This window comes from Saccoglossus kowalevskii, chromosome 14, assembly GCF_978046115.1.
Source record: "Saccoglossus kowalevskii chromosome 14, keSacKowa6.1, whole genome shotgun sequence".
Classification (NCBI taxonomy): domain Eukaryota; kingdom Metazoa; phylum Hemichordata; class Enteropneusta; family Harrimaniidae; genus Saccoglossus; species Saccoglossus kowalevskii.
Window position 1 is genome coordinate 27389383 of NC_140654.1, and position 20208 is coordinate 27409590.

Below are 20208 nucleotides of genomic sequence, written 5' to 3' on the forward strand. Positions count from 1 at the left end.
ATGCGGTGACCTTTTGACAGATCCTTTCAATGCAATTTTGATTCCATAAGAAAAACGTAATAGGAGCATGTAATTGTGGTGAAAGTAGTAAGTTACAGTACCAAGCAAATATGGTAGTAGCTATAACACTTTTATCTCGTTACCTGTCGACATATTACATTTTATAGTTCTAATAGGTCGATAATAATTATATATATTCAATTTCTACTTTAATTGTCAAAATAGACACCAACCAAGGCCAAGGTTTCAAAGGTCTCGACTCATCATATTTGCTTCTAATTTAGGTTACTGCTGCTGTAGAGCCTCGTGCACAAACATTAAAGATACATTCTTTTAAGGGACTGGACAGAAAGTACGGGGGATAGGCCGGTGTTTTTGGAAAGTCGCGTACAAAAAATATATGACCCTTCACAAACACACAGACCTCCCTTTGAATGGTGCATGACAAATTGTGATCTTCTACCTTGTGAGTGAAAGGATAGTACATCTATTACAATTATAATATATACAAAGTAATTGAAGTAGTCACAGCTTAGAACTTTTCTACTTCATTCAGTTACCCCAATCATTGAGACAAGAACATCGTATGATATTGTTTATGTCCCATATTACACACACTGAGTGTTGTGTGTTGAATCCTGTGCTTTCTTAAAAATACGAGATACACATGTTCAATGCCACCACTATTTTTAATATTCTATATTCTTATTACATACTCTAGATATACACCCTTTATATAACAACACTAAGATTCAGCAAAATTTTACTGGTCTAACGAGTTAACGTTCTAGTAATAGTTGCTTAATTATCGAGAAGCCTTTTATTCAAAGCATGTTGGAAGACTTGCCCACCACACAGTATAACAAGCCATGTATGGCACAGTCCCCAATAGTTATTACATTTAAGATAAACAGTTTTGTTTATAGTAATATAGTTGAAACATAAACATGTCAGAGATATGGATCCAGAAGCTGGTGCTTGATTATGATTAAAAGGATTGGCATTCAGTCATCTTTTATCGAGTACTTGCCAATATTAAAATATATTGCTCTGGAACGGCATTAATTAAAACTGAATTACCACCATTTGACCATTTTTGATACATCTATATATTTATAACACGATGTACAGTATAATGAATATGTAAAACGTAAACATAATCAGTCAAAGCATGTCAGAGATATGGCACTAGAGCTGCTTTCATTAAAACATAATGGCCACCAGTCGGCCATTTTGAATCCAATTTGATAAATAAAATGACTTCCAACAAGGTCCCATATTGTCAAATGTATGTACAAATTTGAACAAAATCCATCCCTAAATGTTTAATTTTAATGACTTTTTTCAGCACAAAAATGGCCGTCATTCGGCCATCTTGAATCAGATAGCAAAAAAATTGTATAATATTATGTATGATGTACGTGTGAAGTTTGAATATAATCGGTCCAGGCATGTCTAAGATATAGGTTAATACAATAAATCTGTGAGTTTGAATCCAGCAGTACTCGTACGTAACAATTGCGACCCTCCCCGATGCCTGCACAGATTACTATAACCCTCCCCCCAACAATTGCAGAAAAATCAGTGACCCACCCCCGAAAAACACCAACTTATATACCTGAGAAATCAAGATGATTCAATGGGAAACGTGCACAATATATGACCGGTCAGATGACCGTACGAATTGCAGATCTGACCTCAGGTGGGTAAATAAAACTAACAGAATCACTGAAATACTCAAATAAATGCCACAAATTGTAGAGCACATATTTGTTTTACATATTTCAGACTGTTCCTGCTCATCGTTTATTTTTCTCTTTGCGTGACTGGCGACCTAGGTATAGCAACTAATGTTCATCCCTATTCTTGCGATTGCACCGACGCTACCAACCCAAACTAATAGTAACATCATATATGTTAAGGTAGCAAGACTATTATTTGTGTTGAAAATTACGATTTTCACATTTATTTATTAATTGATGAAATTAATTTCTATGTAATAGAACAGATTTCTATGTAATAATATCATACTTTTGTATATATGTATTTAACACACATGGAGTTTTTATTAAACACACATAAGAAGCTCGGAAAATATAATAAGCTGAAACATTTGAAATTTACGATTTTCACATTTATTTATTAATTGATGAAATGCACTATAAACTTTCATATGATAAAGTCAACATAACATAGAATGTCATGTAAGTTGGTTAAAATGTTGATTTTCTGAAGGGAAGCAAGGTAGCCTCAGTAGTGTCTTCCAAAATCAACAACACAGGTTTAATCTGTGTGTCTATAATTTTCAAAGATTAACTCAAAACAAAGCAATGTTAGGATGTGTTATCAGTAGTTTTATGACACACAGTGAGTGTTTCCAAACACTTGAGTGGGTTGTCACCACCCCTGTTTGTTTCACAGATTAATCATTTGCATATGAATATGTCAGACACAAGGTCACACAGCCACTGAAAAAAAATCATTGATTTTGATGTTCTCATCTGCCGATTTTATCGAAATATAGCTATCCCATTCCTTTATTTTTTCCGGTTTCCAATAGCCTTACACATTTGGATGCCCCCACACATGTTAAAACAGACCTTGAAGTGAAAACAAATCGATTGTGCAGATAAACAAGCTTGAAAATCTTTGCTGCGCTTTCATAGACGTTTTCTAGGAGTTTATTTTTTTTTAAATACAAGGTCTTTAACAAAAATAACGTATACTTATTGTCGTCGGATTACAACCGAATTTTCACAGCTTCAAGGTGACAATGAGAGGAACCTGAATGTGTCCAGACAAACTATTTTGAGTTGGGGGCAATGCGACTAAAACGGAAATTAAAAATCAGCACACTACTTTTAAAACGCATTGCTTGAATAAAACTGACAAGACACATTCAATTTATCAGACTATCGAACAACCAGGAAAAGTGAAAAAATTCTTATCACCAGCAAAAATGTGTGAATTATTTTTTTTACAGGGAAAGTATTTTTTTTTACCTTTGATTGAGTATCGCGTCATAGAATGCAGATACGAGCATAAGAAACACACTTTTGAAAAGCTTGAAGTCTGACAATTCCAAACATGTATACTTTCCTGGACCTTTTTGTAGTCATTTAGTCACAATTAAAAGATGAAAACAAGTATGCAAATAATAGTTACGCTACCTTAAATTAGTCGATGTGATATTACCTTTTTTGTTTGTAAAAACAATATATAAATACCCATACATGTATAACGATGAAAATGGTCAATAAATTCTAAAGGGTCATGAAAAACTATGACGTAGATATCTTTATTTCTGGCGTTAAAATCCTACCTGTGCTCTTTCCATTTAAAACGTGCTAGTGACACTGTGACAAATATATTCTAATGTAAGCGATTATATGGGTACTTCGGATCCAAATACTTCATGCATTACCAGGCAGATGGATACCTCCCATAATTCGCATTTATTTCTGGATCCAGCTCAATGTACCTGCAACATTAACTCTCAATGCTGAGATGTAAAATACAAATATTTTTTCATTCCTGCCTGCAGCATGTCCTTGCATCTTGAAACATCCCATTTTGATCTAAATTGTGTTAAGTGTTAAGTTTGCCACACCATCTTAATTTCAACTGAATGATAATGATTTTAAAATTACGATTATAGATGATTCGTGTTCCTTAATCCTGAATCCACATATATAATTGTTCGGAAAGTTCATGTTCGGAATAACATTCAGATCACCAGTACTAGGTAGAACTAATTACATCAATATAGAAGAAACACGGTATTGTGGAATCTCTTTGTTATGAGGTATATTACTGGCGTTATTATGCACGCACCTCAAGGTTGTATATTTATACATATATACAATAAAAGAAGACTATTGAGCGTACCTTTGGACTTTGTTCATTTCGCTTATTATTTTATGCTACAACATTGAAATGAAACGTAATAGTACAGAACCCTCATATCGGAAATACACTTCCCCCTTGTTATAAGTTAGTATCGATATTTACTGAACGCCTCTACTAATGGCATTGTCTTTGTAATATCTAATAGTGACATACGTTGGAAATCACAATTGGTGCTGTACTGGAATAACTTGATTTTTGTAGCATAAACTTTTAATGACTCTAATTTAATATAACTCTATTTTTATCCTATTGTTTTGTAAGTTATTTTATCTGTACAAATAAATAATAAAATAAATAATATTAATTGTTAGCGTTATGAAAGACAAGAAGTACATCGATTTTAGTTGTCTATTTGTTAAATTTCGCAAATGAATCGTTTCTAGTCCTGCCTATGTGTCCCAAATCAGTGGTTTCCAATCGGCGAAAGAGCATCAGGGCCATAGTCAATACCTATAAAATTGACAGTAAAAAGTAAGTAGAATTATCCTGATTGTGAACGAACAAAAAAACATGCGATAAACAGTGATACATAGTGCATGCATAATATACATAGTGAGGTGGTAACTCAGAGCTATACATGAATCAAATATATATTTATTTGGCAAATGTTTATTGACTACATTCTTGAATGCAATAGTATAGTATTACATGTACTCACCTCCATAATCGATACATGTTTCACATTTACAGTTTCTACGACCCATCCCACAGCGTCCATTAGCACCACAACAATGTCTTCTGGCCGAGGGGTTGCATTGTGCTGGTTCACCACTTGGTAATGGGTAGTTTGGACCACATTGTCCATCATTTCTCCACAATTCTGAAAGATAAAAATTTAAATTACATGATAAGAATTGTTATGCTTATATTTCTTAAACTGAATAGTATATACTGACTTCATAAACTAAAGTTTGGTTCCAAGTGGTAATTGGCATTGGTATTCAAAGATAATTGTCCCCCAATAACTGTAAATCTTATACTAGTATATAAAAAATCAAAATGCATGATAACTCACGTGAACATGTAGTATTGTCTTCATTCAAATAAAAACCTTGTCGACAGTCACATATATAAGAGTCGCCATTATTTATGCAAATGTGTTCACAGCCGCCATTATCGTCTGCACATGGCCGTGTATCTAAGAGGATGAGTATAATTTTAGCACTGAAACACTGTATGATTCCCTATTTCCTATCCCAACATAAACTGGGGAACACAAAACATAGTAGCTAATGCTGTACAACAATACTTGGTAATATTTGTGAAATTAAGAGCGCATGATATGAGAAGTAATTAGGTATACCAGTTTTGCTGTTTGATTTTAATTACCCAATGTATTGTTAATACAATGCAAATTAGGTATTATATTGAAAAACTTTGAAGCACTTCCTTTTTATTGGACAGCTGGTTTCTAATAGTTGTCATCATCATTGTATTAATAGTAGTATCACTCTTAGGTTACAATTACGTCACATACCTGTGCAGCTGTGTTTATCGGCGTCTAAAATATAGCCTTCATCGCATGCACATGCATACCAGCCAAACCTGTTGTAACATATTTGTTCACATCCATCGATATTCAAATCACATTCATCAATATCTGAAATACAAACGACACTTCAGATATTGTGAGTATTGTAACTATATTATGTGAGCATTGTTACTGTATTATGTGAGCATTCGTACTATATAATGTAAGCATTGTAATTGTATAATGTGAGCATTGTAATTGTATTATGTGATCATTGTAATTGTAGTACGTCAGCATTGTAATTGTAGTATGTGAGCATTGTAATTGAAGTATGTGAGCATTGTAGTTGTATTATGTGAGCATTGTAATTATAGCATGTGAGCATTGTAATTGCAGTATGTCAGCATTGTAATTGTAGAATGTGAGCATTGTAATTGTAGTATGTGAGCATTGTAATTGTAGTATGTGAGCATTGTAATTGTAGTATGTGAGCATTGTAATTGTAGTATGTCAGCATTGTAATTATAGTATGCGAGCATTGTAATTGTAGTATGTCAGCATTGTAATTGCAGTATGTGAGCATTGTAATTGTAGTATGTCAGCATTGTAATTGTAGTTTGTGAGCATTGTAATTGTAGTATGTCAGCATTGTAATTGTAGTATGTGAGCATTGTAATTGTAGTATGCGAGCATTGTAATTGTAGTATGTGAGCATTGTAATTGTAGTATGCGAGCATTGTAATTGTAGTATGTCAGCATTGTAATTATAGTATGTGAGCATTGTAATTGTAGTATGTGAGCATTGTAATTGTGGTATGTCAGCATTGTAATTGTAGTATGTCAGCATTGTAATTGTAGTATATCAGCATTGTAATTGTAGTATGTCAGCATTGTAATTGTAGTATGTGAGCATTGTAATTGTAGTATGTGAGCATTGTAACTGTAGTATGTCAGCAATGTAATTGCAGTATGTGAGCATTGTAATTGTAGTATGTGAGCATTGTAATTGTAGTATGTGAGCATTGTAATTGTAGTATGTGAGCATTGTAATTGCAGTATGTGAGCATTGTAATTGTAGTATGTCAGCATTGTAATTGTAGTATGTCAGCATTGTAATTGTAGTATGTGAGCATTGTAATTGTAGTATGTGAGCATTGTAATTATAGTATGCGGGCATTGTAATTGTAGTATGCGAGCATTGTAATTGTAGTATGTCAGCATTGTAATTGTAGTATGCGAGCATTGTAATTGTAGTATGTCAGCATTGTAATTATAGTATGTGAGCATTGTAATCGTAGTATGTGAGCATTGTAATTGTGGTATGTCAGCATTGTAATTGTAGTATGTCAGCATTGTAATTGTAGTATGTCAGCATTGTAATTGTAGTATGTGAGCATTGTAATTGTAGTAGGTCAGCATTGTAATTGTAGTATGTCAGCATTGTAATTGCACTATGTGAGCATTGTAATTGTAGTATGTGAGCATTGTAATTGTAGTATGTGAGCATTGTAATTGCAGTATGTGAGCATTGTAATTGTAGTATGTCAGCATTGTAATTGCAGTATGTCAGCATTGTAATTGTAGTATGTGAGCATTGTAATTGTAGTATGTCAACATTGTAATTGTAGTATGTCAGCATTGTAATTGTAGTATGCGAGCATTGTAATTGTAGTATGTCAGCATTGTAATTGTAGTATGTCAGCATTGTAATTGTAGTATGTGAGCATTGTAATTGTAGTATGTCAGCATTGTAATTGTAGTATGTCAGCATTGTAATTGTAGTATGTCAGCATTGTAATTGTAGTATGTCAGCATTGTAATTGTAGTATGTCAGCATTGTAATTGTAGTATGTCAGCATTGTAATTGTAGTATGTCAGCATTGTAATTGCAGTATGTCAGCATTGTAATTGTAGTATATGAGCATTGTAATTGTAGTATGTGAACATTGTAATTGTAGTATGTCAGCATTGTAATTGTAGTGTGTGAGCATTGTAATTGCAGTATGTCAGCATTGTAATTGCAGTATGTCAGCATTGTAATTGTAGTATGTGAGCATTGTAATTGTAGTATGTGAGCATTGCAATTGTAGTATGTCAGCATTGTAATTGTAGTATGTCAGCATTGTAATTGTAGTATGTGCGCATTGTAATTGTAGTATGTGAGCATTGTAATTGTAGTATGTGAGCATTGTAATTGCAGTATGTGAGCATTGTAATTGCAGTATGTGAGCATTGTAATTGTAGTATGTGAGCATTGTAATTGTAGTATGTGAGCATTGTAATTGTAGTATGTGAGCATTGTAATTATAGTATGCGAGCATTGTAATTGTAGTATGCGAGCATTGTAATTGTAGTATGTCAGCATTGTAATTGTAGTATGTGAGCATTGTAATTGTAGTATGTCAGCATTGCAATTATAGTATGTGAGCATTGTAATTGTAGTATGCGAGCATTGTAATTGTAGTATGTCAGCATTGTAATTGCAGTATGTGAGCATTGTAATTGTAGTATGTCAGCATTGTAATTGCAGTATGTCAGCATTGTAATTGTAGTATGTGAGCATTGTAATTGTAGTATGTCAGCATTGTAATTGTAGTATGTCAGCATTGTAATTGTAGTATGCGAGCATTGTAATTGTAGTATGTCAGCATTGTAATTGCAGTATGTGAGCATTGTAATTGTAGTATGTCAGCATTGTAATTGTAGTATGTCAGCATTGTAATTGTAGTATGTGAGCATTGTAATTGTAGTATGTCAGCATTGTAATTGTAGTATGTCAGCATTGTAATTGTAGTATGCGAGCATTGTAATTGTAGTATGTCAGCATTGTAATTGTAGTATGTGAGCATTGTAATTGTAGTATGTGAGCATTGTAATTTTAGTATGTCAGCATTGTAATTGTAGTATGTGAGCATTGTAATTGTAGTATGTCAGCATTGTAATTGTAGTATGTCAGCATTGTAATTGTAGTATGTCAGCATTGTAATTGTAGTATGTCAGCATTGTAATTGTAGTATGTCAGCATTGTAATTGCAGTATGTCAGCATTGTAATTGTAGTATGTCAGCATTGTAATTGTAGTATGTGAACATTGTAATTGTAGTATGTCAGCATTGTAATTGTAGTATGTCAGCATTGTAATTGCAGTATGTCAGCATTGTAATTGCAGTATCTCAGCATTGTAATTGTAGTATGTCAGCATTGTAATTGTAGTATGTGAGCATTGTAATTGTAGTATGTCAGCATTGTAATTGTAGTATGTGAGCATTGTAATTGTAGTATGTGAGCATTGTAATTGTAGTATGTGAGCATTGTAATTGTAGTATGTGAGCATTGTAATTGCAGTATGTGAGCATTGTAATTGTAGTATGTCAGCATTGTAATTGTAGTATGTGAGCATTGTAATTGTAGTATGTGAGCATTGTAATTATAGCATGCGAGCATTGTAATTGTAGTATGCGAGCATTGTAATTGTAGTATGTGAGCATTGTAATTGTAGTATGTCAGCATTGTAATTGTAGAATGTGAGCTTTGTAATTGTAGTATGTGAGCATTGTAATTGTAGTATGTGAGCATTGTAATTATAGTATGCGAGCATTGTAATTGTAGTATGTGAGCATTGTAATTGCATTATGTGAGCATTGTAATTGTAGTATGTGAGCATTGTAATTGCAGTATGTGAGCATTGTAAATGTAGTATGTGAGCATTGTAATTATAGTATGCGAGCATTGTAATTGTAGTATGTGAGCATTGTAATTGTAGCATGTGAGCATGGTAATTGTAGTATGTGAGCATTGTAATTGTAGTATGTCAGCATTGTAATTGTAGTATGTGAGCATTGTAATTGTAGTATGTGAGCATTGTAATTGCAGTATGTGAGCATTGTAATTGTAGTATGTCAGCATTGTAATTGTAGTATGTCAGCATTGTAATTGTAGTATGTGAGCATTGTAATTGTAGTATGTCAACATTGTAATTGTAGTATGTCAGCATTGTAATTGTAGTATGCGAGCATTGTAATTGTAGTATGTCAGCATTGTAATTGTAGTATGTCAGCATTGTAATTGTAGTATGTCAGCATTGTAATTGTAGTATGTCAGCATTGTAATTGTAGTATGTCAGCATTGTAATTGTAGTATGTCAGCATTGTAATTGTAGTATGTCAGCATTGTAATTGTAGTATGTCAGTATTGTAATTGTAGTATGTCAGCATTGTAATTGTAGTATGTCAGCATTGTAATTGCAGTATGTCAGCATTGTAATTGTAGTATGTGAGCATTGTAATTGTAGTATGTGAACATTGTAATTGTAGTATGTCAGCATTGTAATTGTAGTATGTGAGCATTGTAATTGCAGTATGTCAGCATTGTAATTGCAGTATGTCAGCATTGTAATTGTAGTATGTGAGCATTGTAATTGTAGTATGTGAGCATTGCAATTGTAGTATGTCAGCATTGTAATTGTAGTATGTGAGCATTGTAATTGTAGTATGTGAGCATTGTAATTTTAGTATGTCAGCATTGTAATTGCAGTATGTGCGCATTGTAATTGTAGTATGTGAGCATTGTAATTGTAGTATGTGAGCATTGTAATTGCAGTATGTGAGCATTGTAATTGCAGTATGTGAGCATTGTAATTGTAGTATGTGAGCATTGTAATTGTAGTATGTGAGCATTGTAATTGTAGTATGTCAGCATTGTAATTGTAGTATGTCAGCATTGTAATTGTAGTATGTGAGCATTGTAATTGTAGTATGTGAGCATTGTAATTATAGTATGCGAGCATTGTAATTGTAGTATGCGAGCATTGTAATTGTAGTATGTCAGCATTGTAATTGTAGTATGTGAGCATTGTAATTGTAGTATGTCAGCATTGTAATTATAGTGTGTGAGCATTGTAATTGTAGTATGCGAGCATTGTAATTGTAGTATGTCAGCATTGTAATTGCAGTATGTGAGCATTGTAATTGTAGTATGTCAGCATTGTAATTGCAGTATGTCAGCATTGTAATTGTAGTATGTGAGCATTGTAATTGTAGTATGTCAGCATTGTAATTGTAGTATGTCAGCATTGTAATTGTAGTATGCGAGCATTGTAATTGTAGTATGTCAGCATTGTAATTGCAGTATGTGAGCATTGTAATTGTAGTATGTCAGCATTGTAATTGTAGTATGTCAGCATTGTAATTGTAGTATGTGAGCATTGTAATTGTAGTATGTCAGCATTGTAATTGTAGTATGTCAGCATTGTAATTGTAGTATGCAAGCATTGTAATTGTAGTATGTCAGCATTGTAATTGTAGTATGTGAGCATTGTAATTGTAGTATGTGAGCATTGTAATTGTAGTATGTCAGCATTGTAATTGTAGTATGTGAGCATTGTAATTGTAGTATGTCAGCATTGTAATTGTAGTATGTCAGCATTGTAATTGTAGTATGTCAGCATTGTAATTGTAGTATGTCAGCATTGTAATTGTAGTATGTCAGCATTGTAATTGCAGTATGTTAGCATTGTAATTGTAGTATGTCAGCATTGTAATTGTAGTATGTGAACATTGTAATTGTAGTATGTCAGCATTGTAATTGTAGTATGTCAGCATTGTAATTGCAGTATGTCAGCATTGTAATTGCAGTATCTCAGCATTGTAATTGTAGTATGTCAGCATTGTAATTGTAGTATGTCAGCATTGTAATTGTAGTATGTCAGCATTGTAATTGTAGTATGTCAGCATTGTAATTGTAGTATGTGAGCATTGTAATTGTAGTATGTGAGCATTGTAATTGTAGTATGTGAGCATTGTAATTGCAGTATGTGAGCATTGTAATTGTAGTATGTCAGCATTGTAATTGTAGTATGTCAGCATTGTAATTGTAGTATGTGAGCATTGTAATTGTAGTATGTGAGCATTGTAATTATAGTATGCGAGCATTGTAATTGTAGTATGCGAGCATTGTAATTGTAGTATGTGAGCATTGTAATTGTAGTATGTCAGCATTGTAATTGTAGAATGTGAGCTTTGTAATTGTAGTATGTGAGCATTGTAATTGTAGTATGTGAGCATTGTAATTATAGTATGCGAGCATTGTAATTGTAGTATGTGAGCATTGTAATTGCATTATGTGAGCATTGTAATTGTAGTATGTGAGCATTGTAATTGCAGTATGTGAGCATTGTAAATGTAGTATGTGAGCATTGTAATTATAGTATGCGAGCATTGTAATTGTAGTATGTGAGCATTGTAATTGTAGCATGTGAGCATGGTAATTGTAGTATGTGAGCATTGTAATTGTAGTATGTCAGCATTGTAATTGTAGTATGTGAGCATTGTAATTGTAGTATGTGAGCATTGTAATTGCAGTATGTGAGCATTGTAATTGTAGTATGTCAGCATTGTAATTGTAGTATGTCAGCATTGTAATTGTAGTATGTCAGCATTGTAATTGTAGTATGTCAACATTGTAATTGTAGTATGTCAGCATTGTAATTGTAGTATGCGAGCATTGTAATTGTAGTATGTCAGCATTGTAATTGTAGTATGTCAGCATTGTAATTGTAGTATGTGAGCATTGTAATTGTAGTATGTCAGCATTGTAATTGTAGTATGTCAGCATTGTAATTGTAGTATGTCAGCATTGTAATTGTAGTATGTCAGCATTGTAATTGTAGTATGTCAGCATTGTAATTGTAGTATGTCAGCATTGTAATTGTAGTATGTCAGCATTGTAATTGTAGTATGCAAGCATTGTAATTGTAGTATGTCAGCATTGTAATTGTAGTATGTGAGCATTGTAATTGTAGTATGTGAGCATTGTAATTGTAGTATGTGAGCATTGTAATTTTAGTATGTCAGCATTGTAATTGTAGTATGTGAGCATTGTAATTGTAGTATGTCAGCATTGTAATTGTAGTATGTCAGCATTGTAATTGTAGTATGTCAGCATTGTAATTGTAGTATGTCAGCATTGTAATTGTAGTATGTCAGCATTGTAATTGCAGTATGTCAGCATTGTAATTGTAGTATGTCAGCATTGTAATTGTAGTATGTGAACATTGTAATTGTAGTATGTCAGCATTGTAATTGTAGTATGTCAGCATTGTAATTGCAGTATGTCAGCATTGTAATTGCAGTATGTCAGCATTGTAATTGCAGTATCTCAGCATTGTAATTGTAGTATGTGAGCATTGTAATTGTAGTATGTGAGCATTGTAATTGTAGTATGTCAGCATTGTAATTGTAGTATGTGAGCATTGTAATTGTAGTATGTGAGCATTGTAATTGTAGTATGTGAGCATTGTAATTGTAGTATGTGAGCATTGTAATTGCAGTATGTGAGCATTGTAATTGTAGTATGTCAGCATTGTAATTGTAGTATGTGAGCATTGTAATTGTAGTATGTGAGCATTGTAATTATAGCATGCGAGCATTGTAATTGTAGTATGCGAGCATTGTAATTGTAGTATGTGAGCATTGTAATTGTAGTATGTCAGCATTGTAATTGTAGAATGTGAGCTTTGTAATTGTAGTATGTGAGCATTGTAATTGTAGTATGTGAGCATTGTAATTATAGTATGCGAGCATTGTAATTGTAGTATGTGAGCATTGTAATTGCATTATGTGAGCATTGTAATTGTAGTATGTGAGCATTGTAATTGCAGTATGTGAGCATTGTAAATGTAGTATGTGAGCATTGTAATTATAGTATGCGAGCATTGTAATTGTAGTATGTGAGCATTGTAATTGTAGCATGTGAGCATGGTAATTGTAGTATGTGAGCATTGTAATTGTAGTATGTCAGCATTGTAATTGTAGTATGTGAGCATTGTAATTGTAGTATGTGAGCATTGTAATTGCAGTATGTGAGCATTGTAATTGTAGTATGTCAGCATTGTAATTGTAGTATGTCAGCATTGTAATTGTAGTATGTGAGCATTGTAATTGTAGTATGTCAACATTGTAATTGTAGTATGTCAGCATTGTAATTGTAGTATGCGAGCATTGTAATTGTAGTATGTCAGCATTGTAATTGTAGTATGTCAGCATTGTAATTGTAGTATGTCAGCATTGTAATTGTAGTATGTCAGCATTGTAATTGTAGTATGTCAGCATTGTAATTGTAGTATGTCAGCATTGTAATTGTAGTATGTCAGCATTGTAATTGTAGTATGTCAGTATTGTAATTGTAGTATGTCAGCATTGTAATTGTAGTATGTCAGCATTGTAATTGCAGTATGTCAGCATTGTAATTGTAGTATGTGAGCATTGTAATTGTAGTATGTGAACATTGTAATTGTAGTATGTCAGCATTGTAATTGTAGTATGTGAGCATTGTAATTGCAGTATGTCAGCATTGTAATTGCAGTATGTCAGCATTGTAATTGTAGTATGTGAGCATTGTAATTGTAGTATGTGAGCATTGCAATTGTAGTATGTCAGCATTGTAATTGTAGTATGTGAGCATTGTAATTGTAGTATGTGAGCATTGTAATTTTAGTATGTCAGCATTGTAATTGCAGTATGTGCGCATTGTAATTGTAGTATGTGAGCATTGTAATTGTAGTATGTGAGCATTGTAATTGCAGTATGTGAGCATTGTAATTGCAGTATGTGAGCATTGTAATTGTAGTATGTGAGCATTGTAATTGTAGTATGTGAGCATTGTAATTGTAGTATGTCAGCATTGTAATTGTAGTATGTCAGCATTGTAATTGTAGTATGTGAGCATTGTAATTGTAGTATGTGAGCATTGTAATTATAGTATGCGAGCATTGTAATTGTAGTATGCGAGCATTGTAATTGTAGTATGTCAGCATTGTAATTGTAGTATGTGAGCATTGTAATTGTAGTATGTCAGCATTGTAATTATAGTATGTGAGCATTGTAATTGTAGTATGCGAGCATTGTAATTGTAGTATGTCAGCATTGTAATTGCAGTATGTGAGCATTGTAATTGTAGTATGTCAGCATTGTAATTGCAGTATGTCAGCATTGTAATTGTAGTATGTGAGCATTGTAATTGTAGTATGTCAGCATTGTAATTGTAGTATGTCAGCATTGTAATTGTAGTATGCGAGCATTGTAATTGTAGTATGTCAGCATTGTAATTGCAGTATGTGAGCATTGTAATTGTAGTATGTCAGCATTGTAATTGTAGTATGTCAGCATTGTAATTGTAGTATGTGAGCATTGTAATTGTAGTATGTCAGCATTGTAATTGTAGTATGTCAGCATTGTAATTGTAGTATGCAAGCATTGTAATTGTAGTATGTCAGCATTGTAATTGTAGTATGTGAGCATTGTAATTGTAGTATGTGAGCATTGTAATTGTAGTATGTCAGCATTGTAATTGTAGTATGTGAGCATTGTAATTGTAGTATGTCAGCATTGTAATTGTAGTATGTCAGCATTGTAATTGTAGTATGTCAGCATTGTAATTGTAGTATGTCAGCATTGTAATTGTAGTATGTCAGCATTGTAATTGCAGTATGTTAGCATTGTAATTGTAGTATGTCAGCATTGTAATTGTAGTATGTGAACATTGTAATTGTAGTATGTCAGCATTGTAATTGTAGTATGTCAGCATTGTAATTGCAGTATGTCAGCATTGTAATTGCAGTATCTCAGCATTGTAATTGTAGTATGTCAGCATTGTAATTGTAGTATGTCAGCATTGTAATTGTAGTATGTCAGCATTGTAATTGTAGTATGTCAGCATTGTAATTGTAGTATGTGAGCATTGTAATTGTAGTATGTGAGCATTGTAATTGTAGTATGTGAGCATTGTAATTGCAGTATGTGAGCATTGTAATTGTAGTATGTCAGCATTGTAATTGTAGTATGTCAGCATTGTAATTGTAGTATGTGAGCATTGTAATTGTAGTATGTGAGCATTGTAATTATAGTATGCGAGCATTGTAATTGTAGTATGCGAGCATTGTAATTGTAGTATGTGAGCATTGTAATTGTAGTATGTCAGCATTGTAATTGTAGAATGTGAGCTTTGTAATTGTAGTATGTGAGCATTGTAATTGTAGTATGTGAGCATTGTAATTATAGTATGCGAGCATTGTAATTGTAGTATGTGAGCATTGTAATTGCATTATGTGAGCATTGTAATTGTAGTATGTGAGCATTGTAATTGCAGTATGTGAGCATTGTAAATGTAGTATGTGAGCATTGTAATTATAGTATGCGAGCATTGTAATTGTAGTATGTGAGCATTGTAATTGTAGCATGTGAGCATGGTAATTGTAGTATGTGAGCATTGTAATTGTAGTATGTCAGCATTGTAATTGTAGTATGTGAGCATTGTAATTGTAGTATGTGAGCATTGTAATTGCAGTATGTGAGCATTGTAATTGTAGTATGTCAGCATTGTAATTGTAGTATGTCAGCATTGTAATTGTAGTATGTCAGCATTGTAATTGTAGTATGTCAACATTGTAATTGTAGTATGTCAGCATTGTAATTGTAGTATGCGAGCATTGTAATTGTAGTATGTCAGCATTGTAATTGTAGTATGTCAGCATTGTAATTGTAGTATGTGAGCATTGTAATTGTAGTATGTCAGCATTGTAATTGTAGTATGTCAGCATTGTAATTGTAGTATGTCAGCATTGTAATTGTAGTATGTCAGCATTGTAATTGTAGTATGTCAGCATTGTAATTGTAGTATGTCAGCATTGTAATTGTAGTATGTCAGCATTGTAATTGCAGTATGTCAGCATTGTAATTGTAGTATGTGAGCATTGTAATTGTAGTATGTGAACATTGTAATTGTAGTATGTCAGCATTGTAATTGTAGTATGTGAGCATTGTAATTGCAGTATGTCAGCATTGTAATTGCAGTATGTCAGCATTGTAATTGTAGTATGTGAGCATTGTAATTGTAGTATGTGAGCATTGCAATTGTAGTATGTCAGCATTGTAATTGTAGTATGTGAGCATTGTAATTGTAGTATGTGAGCATTGTAATTTTAGTATGTCAGCATTGTAATTGCAGTATGTGCGCATTGTAATTGTAGTATGTGAGCATTGTAATTGTAGTATGTGAGCATTGTAATTGCAGTATGTGAGCATTGTAATTGCAGTATGTGAGCATTGTAATTGTAGTATGTGAGCATTGTAATTGTAGTATGTGAGCATTGTAATTGTAGTATGTCAGCATTGTAATTGTAGTATGTCAGCATTGTAATTGTAGTATGTGAGCATTGTAATTGTAGTATGTGAGCATTGTAATTATAGTATGCGAGCATTGTAATTGTAGTATGCGAGCATTGTAATTGTAGTATGTCAGCATTGTAATTGTAGTATGTGAGCATTGTAATTGTAGTATGTCAGCATTGTAATTATAGTATGTGAGCATTGTAATTGTAGTATGCGAGCATTGTAATTGTAGTATGTCAGCATTGTAATTGCAGTATGTGAGCATTGTAATTGTAGTATGTCAGCATTGTAATTGCAGTATGTCAGCATTGTAATTGTAGTATGTGAGCATTGTAATTGTAGTATGTCAGCATTGTAATTGTAGTATGTCAGCATTGTAATTGTAGTATGAGAGCATTGTAATTGTAGTATGTCAGCATTGTAATTGCAGTATGTGAGCATTGTAATTGTAGTATGTCAGCATTGTAATTGTAGTATGTCAGCATTGTAATTGTAGTATGTGAGCATTGTAATTGTAGTATGTCAGCATTGTAATTGTAGTATGTCAGCATTGTAATTGTAGTATGCGAGCATTGTAATTGTAGTATGTCAGCATTGTAATTGTAGTATGTGAGCATTGTAATTGTAGTATGTGAGCATTGTAATTGTAGTATGTCAGCATTGTAATTGTAGTATGTGAGCATTGTAATTGTAGTATGTCAGCATTGTAATTGTAGTATGTCAGCATTGTAATTGTAGTATGTGAGCATTGTAATTGTAGTATGTCAGCATTGTAATTGTAGTATGTCAGCATTGTAATTGCAGTATGTCAGCATTGTAATTGTAGTATGTCAGCATTGTAATTGTAGTATGTGAACATTGTAATTGTAGTATGTCAGCATTGTAATTGTAGTATGTCAGCATTGTAATTATAGTATGTGAGCATTGTAATTGTAGTATGTGAGCATTGTAATTGTGGTATGTCAGCATTGTAATTGTAGTATGTCAGCATTGTAATTGTAGTATGTCAGCATTGTAATTGTAGTATGTGAGCATTGTAATTGTAGTATGTCAGCATTGTAATTGTAGTATGTCAGCATTGTAATTGCACTATGTGAGCATTGTAATTGTAGTATGTGAGCATTGTAATTGTAGTATGTGAGCATTGTAATTGCAGTATGTGAGCATTAAAATTGTAGTATGTCAGCATTGTAATTGTAGTATGTCAGCATTGTAATTGTAGTATGTGAGCATTGTAATTGTAGTATGTCAACATTGTAATTGTAGTATGTCAGCATTGTAATTGTAGTATGCGAGCATTGTAATTGTAGTATGTCAGCATTGTAATTGTAGTATGTCAGCATTGTAATTGTAGTATGTGAGCATTGTAATTGTAGTATGTCAGCATTGTAATTGTAGTATGTCAGCATTGTAATTGTAGTATGTCAGCATTGTAATTGTAGTATGTCAGCATTGTAATTGTAGTATGTCAGCATTGTAATTGTAGTATGTCAGCATTGTAATTGTAGTATGTCAGCATTGTAATTGCAGTATGTCAGCATTGTAATTGTAGTATGTGAGCATTGTAATTGTAGTATGTGAACATTGTAATTGTAGTATGTCAGCATTGTAATTGTAGTATGTGAGCATTGTAATTGCAGTATGTCAGCATTGTAATTGCAGTATGTCAGCATTGTAATTGTAGTATGTGAGCATTGTAATTGTAGTATGTGAGCATTGCAATTGTAGTATGTCAGCATTGTAATTGTAGTATGTGAGCATTGTAATTGTAGTATGTGAGCATTGTAATTTTAGTATGTCAGCATTGTAATTGCAGTATGTGCGCATTGTAATTGTAGTATGTGAGCATTGTAATTGTAGTATGTGAGCATTGTAATTGCAGTATGTGAGCATTGTAATTGCAGTATGTGAGCATTGTAATTGTAGTATGTGAGCATTGTAATTGTAGTATGTGAGCATTGTAATTGTAGTATGTCAGCATTGTAATTGTAGTATGTCAGCATTGTAATTGTAGTATGTGAGCATTGTAATTGTAGTATGTGAGCATTGTAATTATAGTATGCGAGCATTGTAATTGTAGTATGCGAGCATTGTAATTGTAGTATGTCAGCATTGTAATTGTAGTATGTGAGCATTGTAATTGTAGTATGTCAGCATTGTAATTATAGTATGTGAGCATTGTAATTGTAGTATGTCAGCATTGTAATTGTAGTATGTGAGCATTGTAATTGTAGTATGTGAGCATTGTAATTGTAGTATGTCAGCATTGTAATTGTAGTATGTGAGCATGGTAATTGTAGTATGCGAGCATTGTAATTGTAGTATGTGAGCATTGTAATTGTAGTATGTGAGCATTGTAATTGTAGTATGTGAGCATTGTAATTATAGTATGTCAGCATTGTAATTGCAGTATGTGAGCATTGTAATTGTAGTATGTGAACATTGTAATTGTAGTATGTCAGCATTGTAATTGCAGTATGTGAGCATTGTAATTGTAGTATGTGAGCATTGTAATTGTAGTATGTGAGCATTGTAATTGTAGTATGTGAGCATTGTAATTGTAGTATGTCAGCATTGTCATTGTAGTATGTGAGCATTGTAATTGTAGTATGTGAGCATTGTAATTGTAGTATGCGAGCATTGTAATTGAAGTATGTGAGCATTGTAATTGTAGTATGTCAGCATTGTAATTGTAGAATGTGAGCTTTGTAATTGTAGTATGTGAGCATTGTAATTGTAGTATGTGAGCATTGTAATTATAGTATGCTAGCATTGTAATTGTAGTATGTCAGCATTGTAATTGCAGTATGTGAGCATTGTAAGTGTAGTATGTCAGCATTGTAATTGTAGTATGTGAGCATTGTAATTGTAGTATGTCAGCATTGTAGTTGCAGTATGTCAGCATTGTAATTGTAGTATGTCAGCATTGTAATTGTAGTATGTCAGCATTGTAATTGTAGTATGCGAGCATTGTAATTGTAGTATGTCAGCATTGTAATTGTAGTATGTCAACATTGTAATTGTAGTATGTCAGCATTGTAATTTTAGTATGTCAGCATTGTAGTTGCAGTATGTGAGCATTGTAATTGTAGTATGTCAGCATTGTAATTGTAGTATGTCAGCATTGTAATTGTAGTATGCGAGCATTGTAATTGTAGTATGTCAGCATTGTAATTGTAGTATGTCAGCATTGTAATTGTAGTATGTGAGCATTGTAATTGTAGTATGTGAGCATTGTAATTGTAGTATGTCAGCATTGTAATTGTAGTATGTGAGCATTGTAATTGTAGTATGTCAGCATTGTAATTGTAGTATGTGAGCATTGTAATTGTAGTATGTCAGCAATGTAATTGTAGCATATGAGCATTGTAATTGTAGTATGTGAGCATTGTAATTGTAGTATGTGAGCATTGTAATTGTAGTATGTCAGCATTGTAATTGTAGTTTGTGAGCATTGTAATTGTAGTATGTCAGCATTGTAATTGTAGTATGCGAGCATTGTAATTGTAGTATGTCAGCATTGTAATTGTAGTATGTCAGCATTGTAATTGTAGTATGTCAGCATTGTAATTGTAGTATGTCAGCATTGTAATTGTAGTATGTGAGCATTGTAATTGTAGTATGTCAGCATTGTAATTGCAGTATGTCAGCATTGTAATTGCAG

At 32.8% G+C, this 20208-nt stretch overlaps 1 protein-coding gene across 2 annotated transcripts in view; it reads right to left on the reverse strand.

Moving 5' to 3' along the window:
- Positions 1–3889: 3889 nt before the first annotated feature.
- The window catches only part of LOC100375032 (uncharacterized), a 149316-nt gene continuing 132997 nt past the window's right edge, over positions 3890–20208 (reverse strand). For both annotated transcript variants that reach the window (XM_085508087.1, XM_085508086.1), the window contains exons 14-17: positions 5387–5509; positions 4925–5047; positions 4568–4729; positions 3890–4359 (exon numbers count right to left, since the gene is read on the reverse strand). In XM_085508087.1, coding sequence (XP_085364213.1) covers positions 4313–4359; positions 4568–4729; positions 4925–5047; positions 5387–5509 — 455 coding nt within the window. In that variant the 3' untranslated portion in view covers positions 3890–4312. The remainder of the gene's footprint in view (positions 4360–4567; positions 4730–4924; positions 5048–5386; positions 5510–20208) is intronic.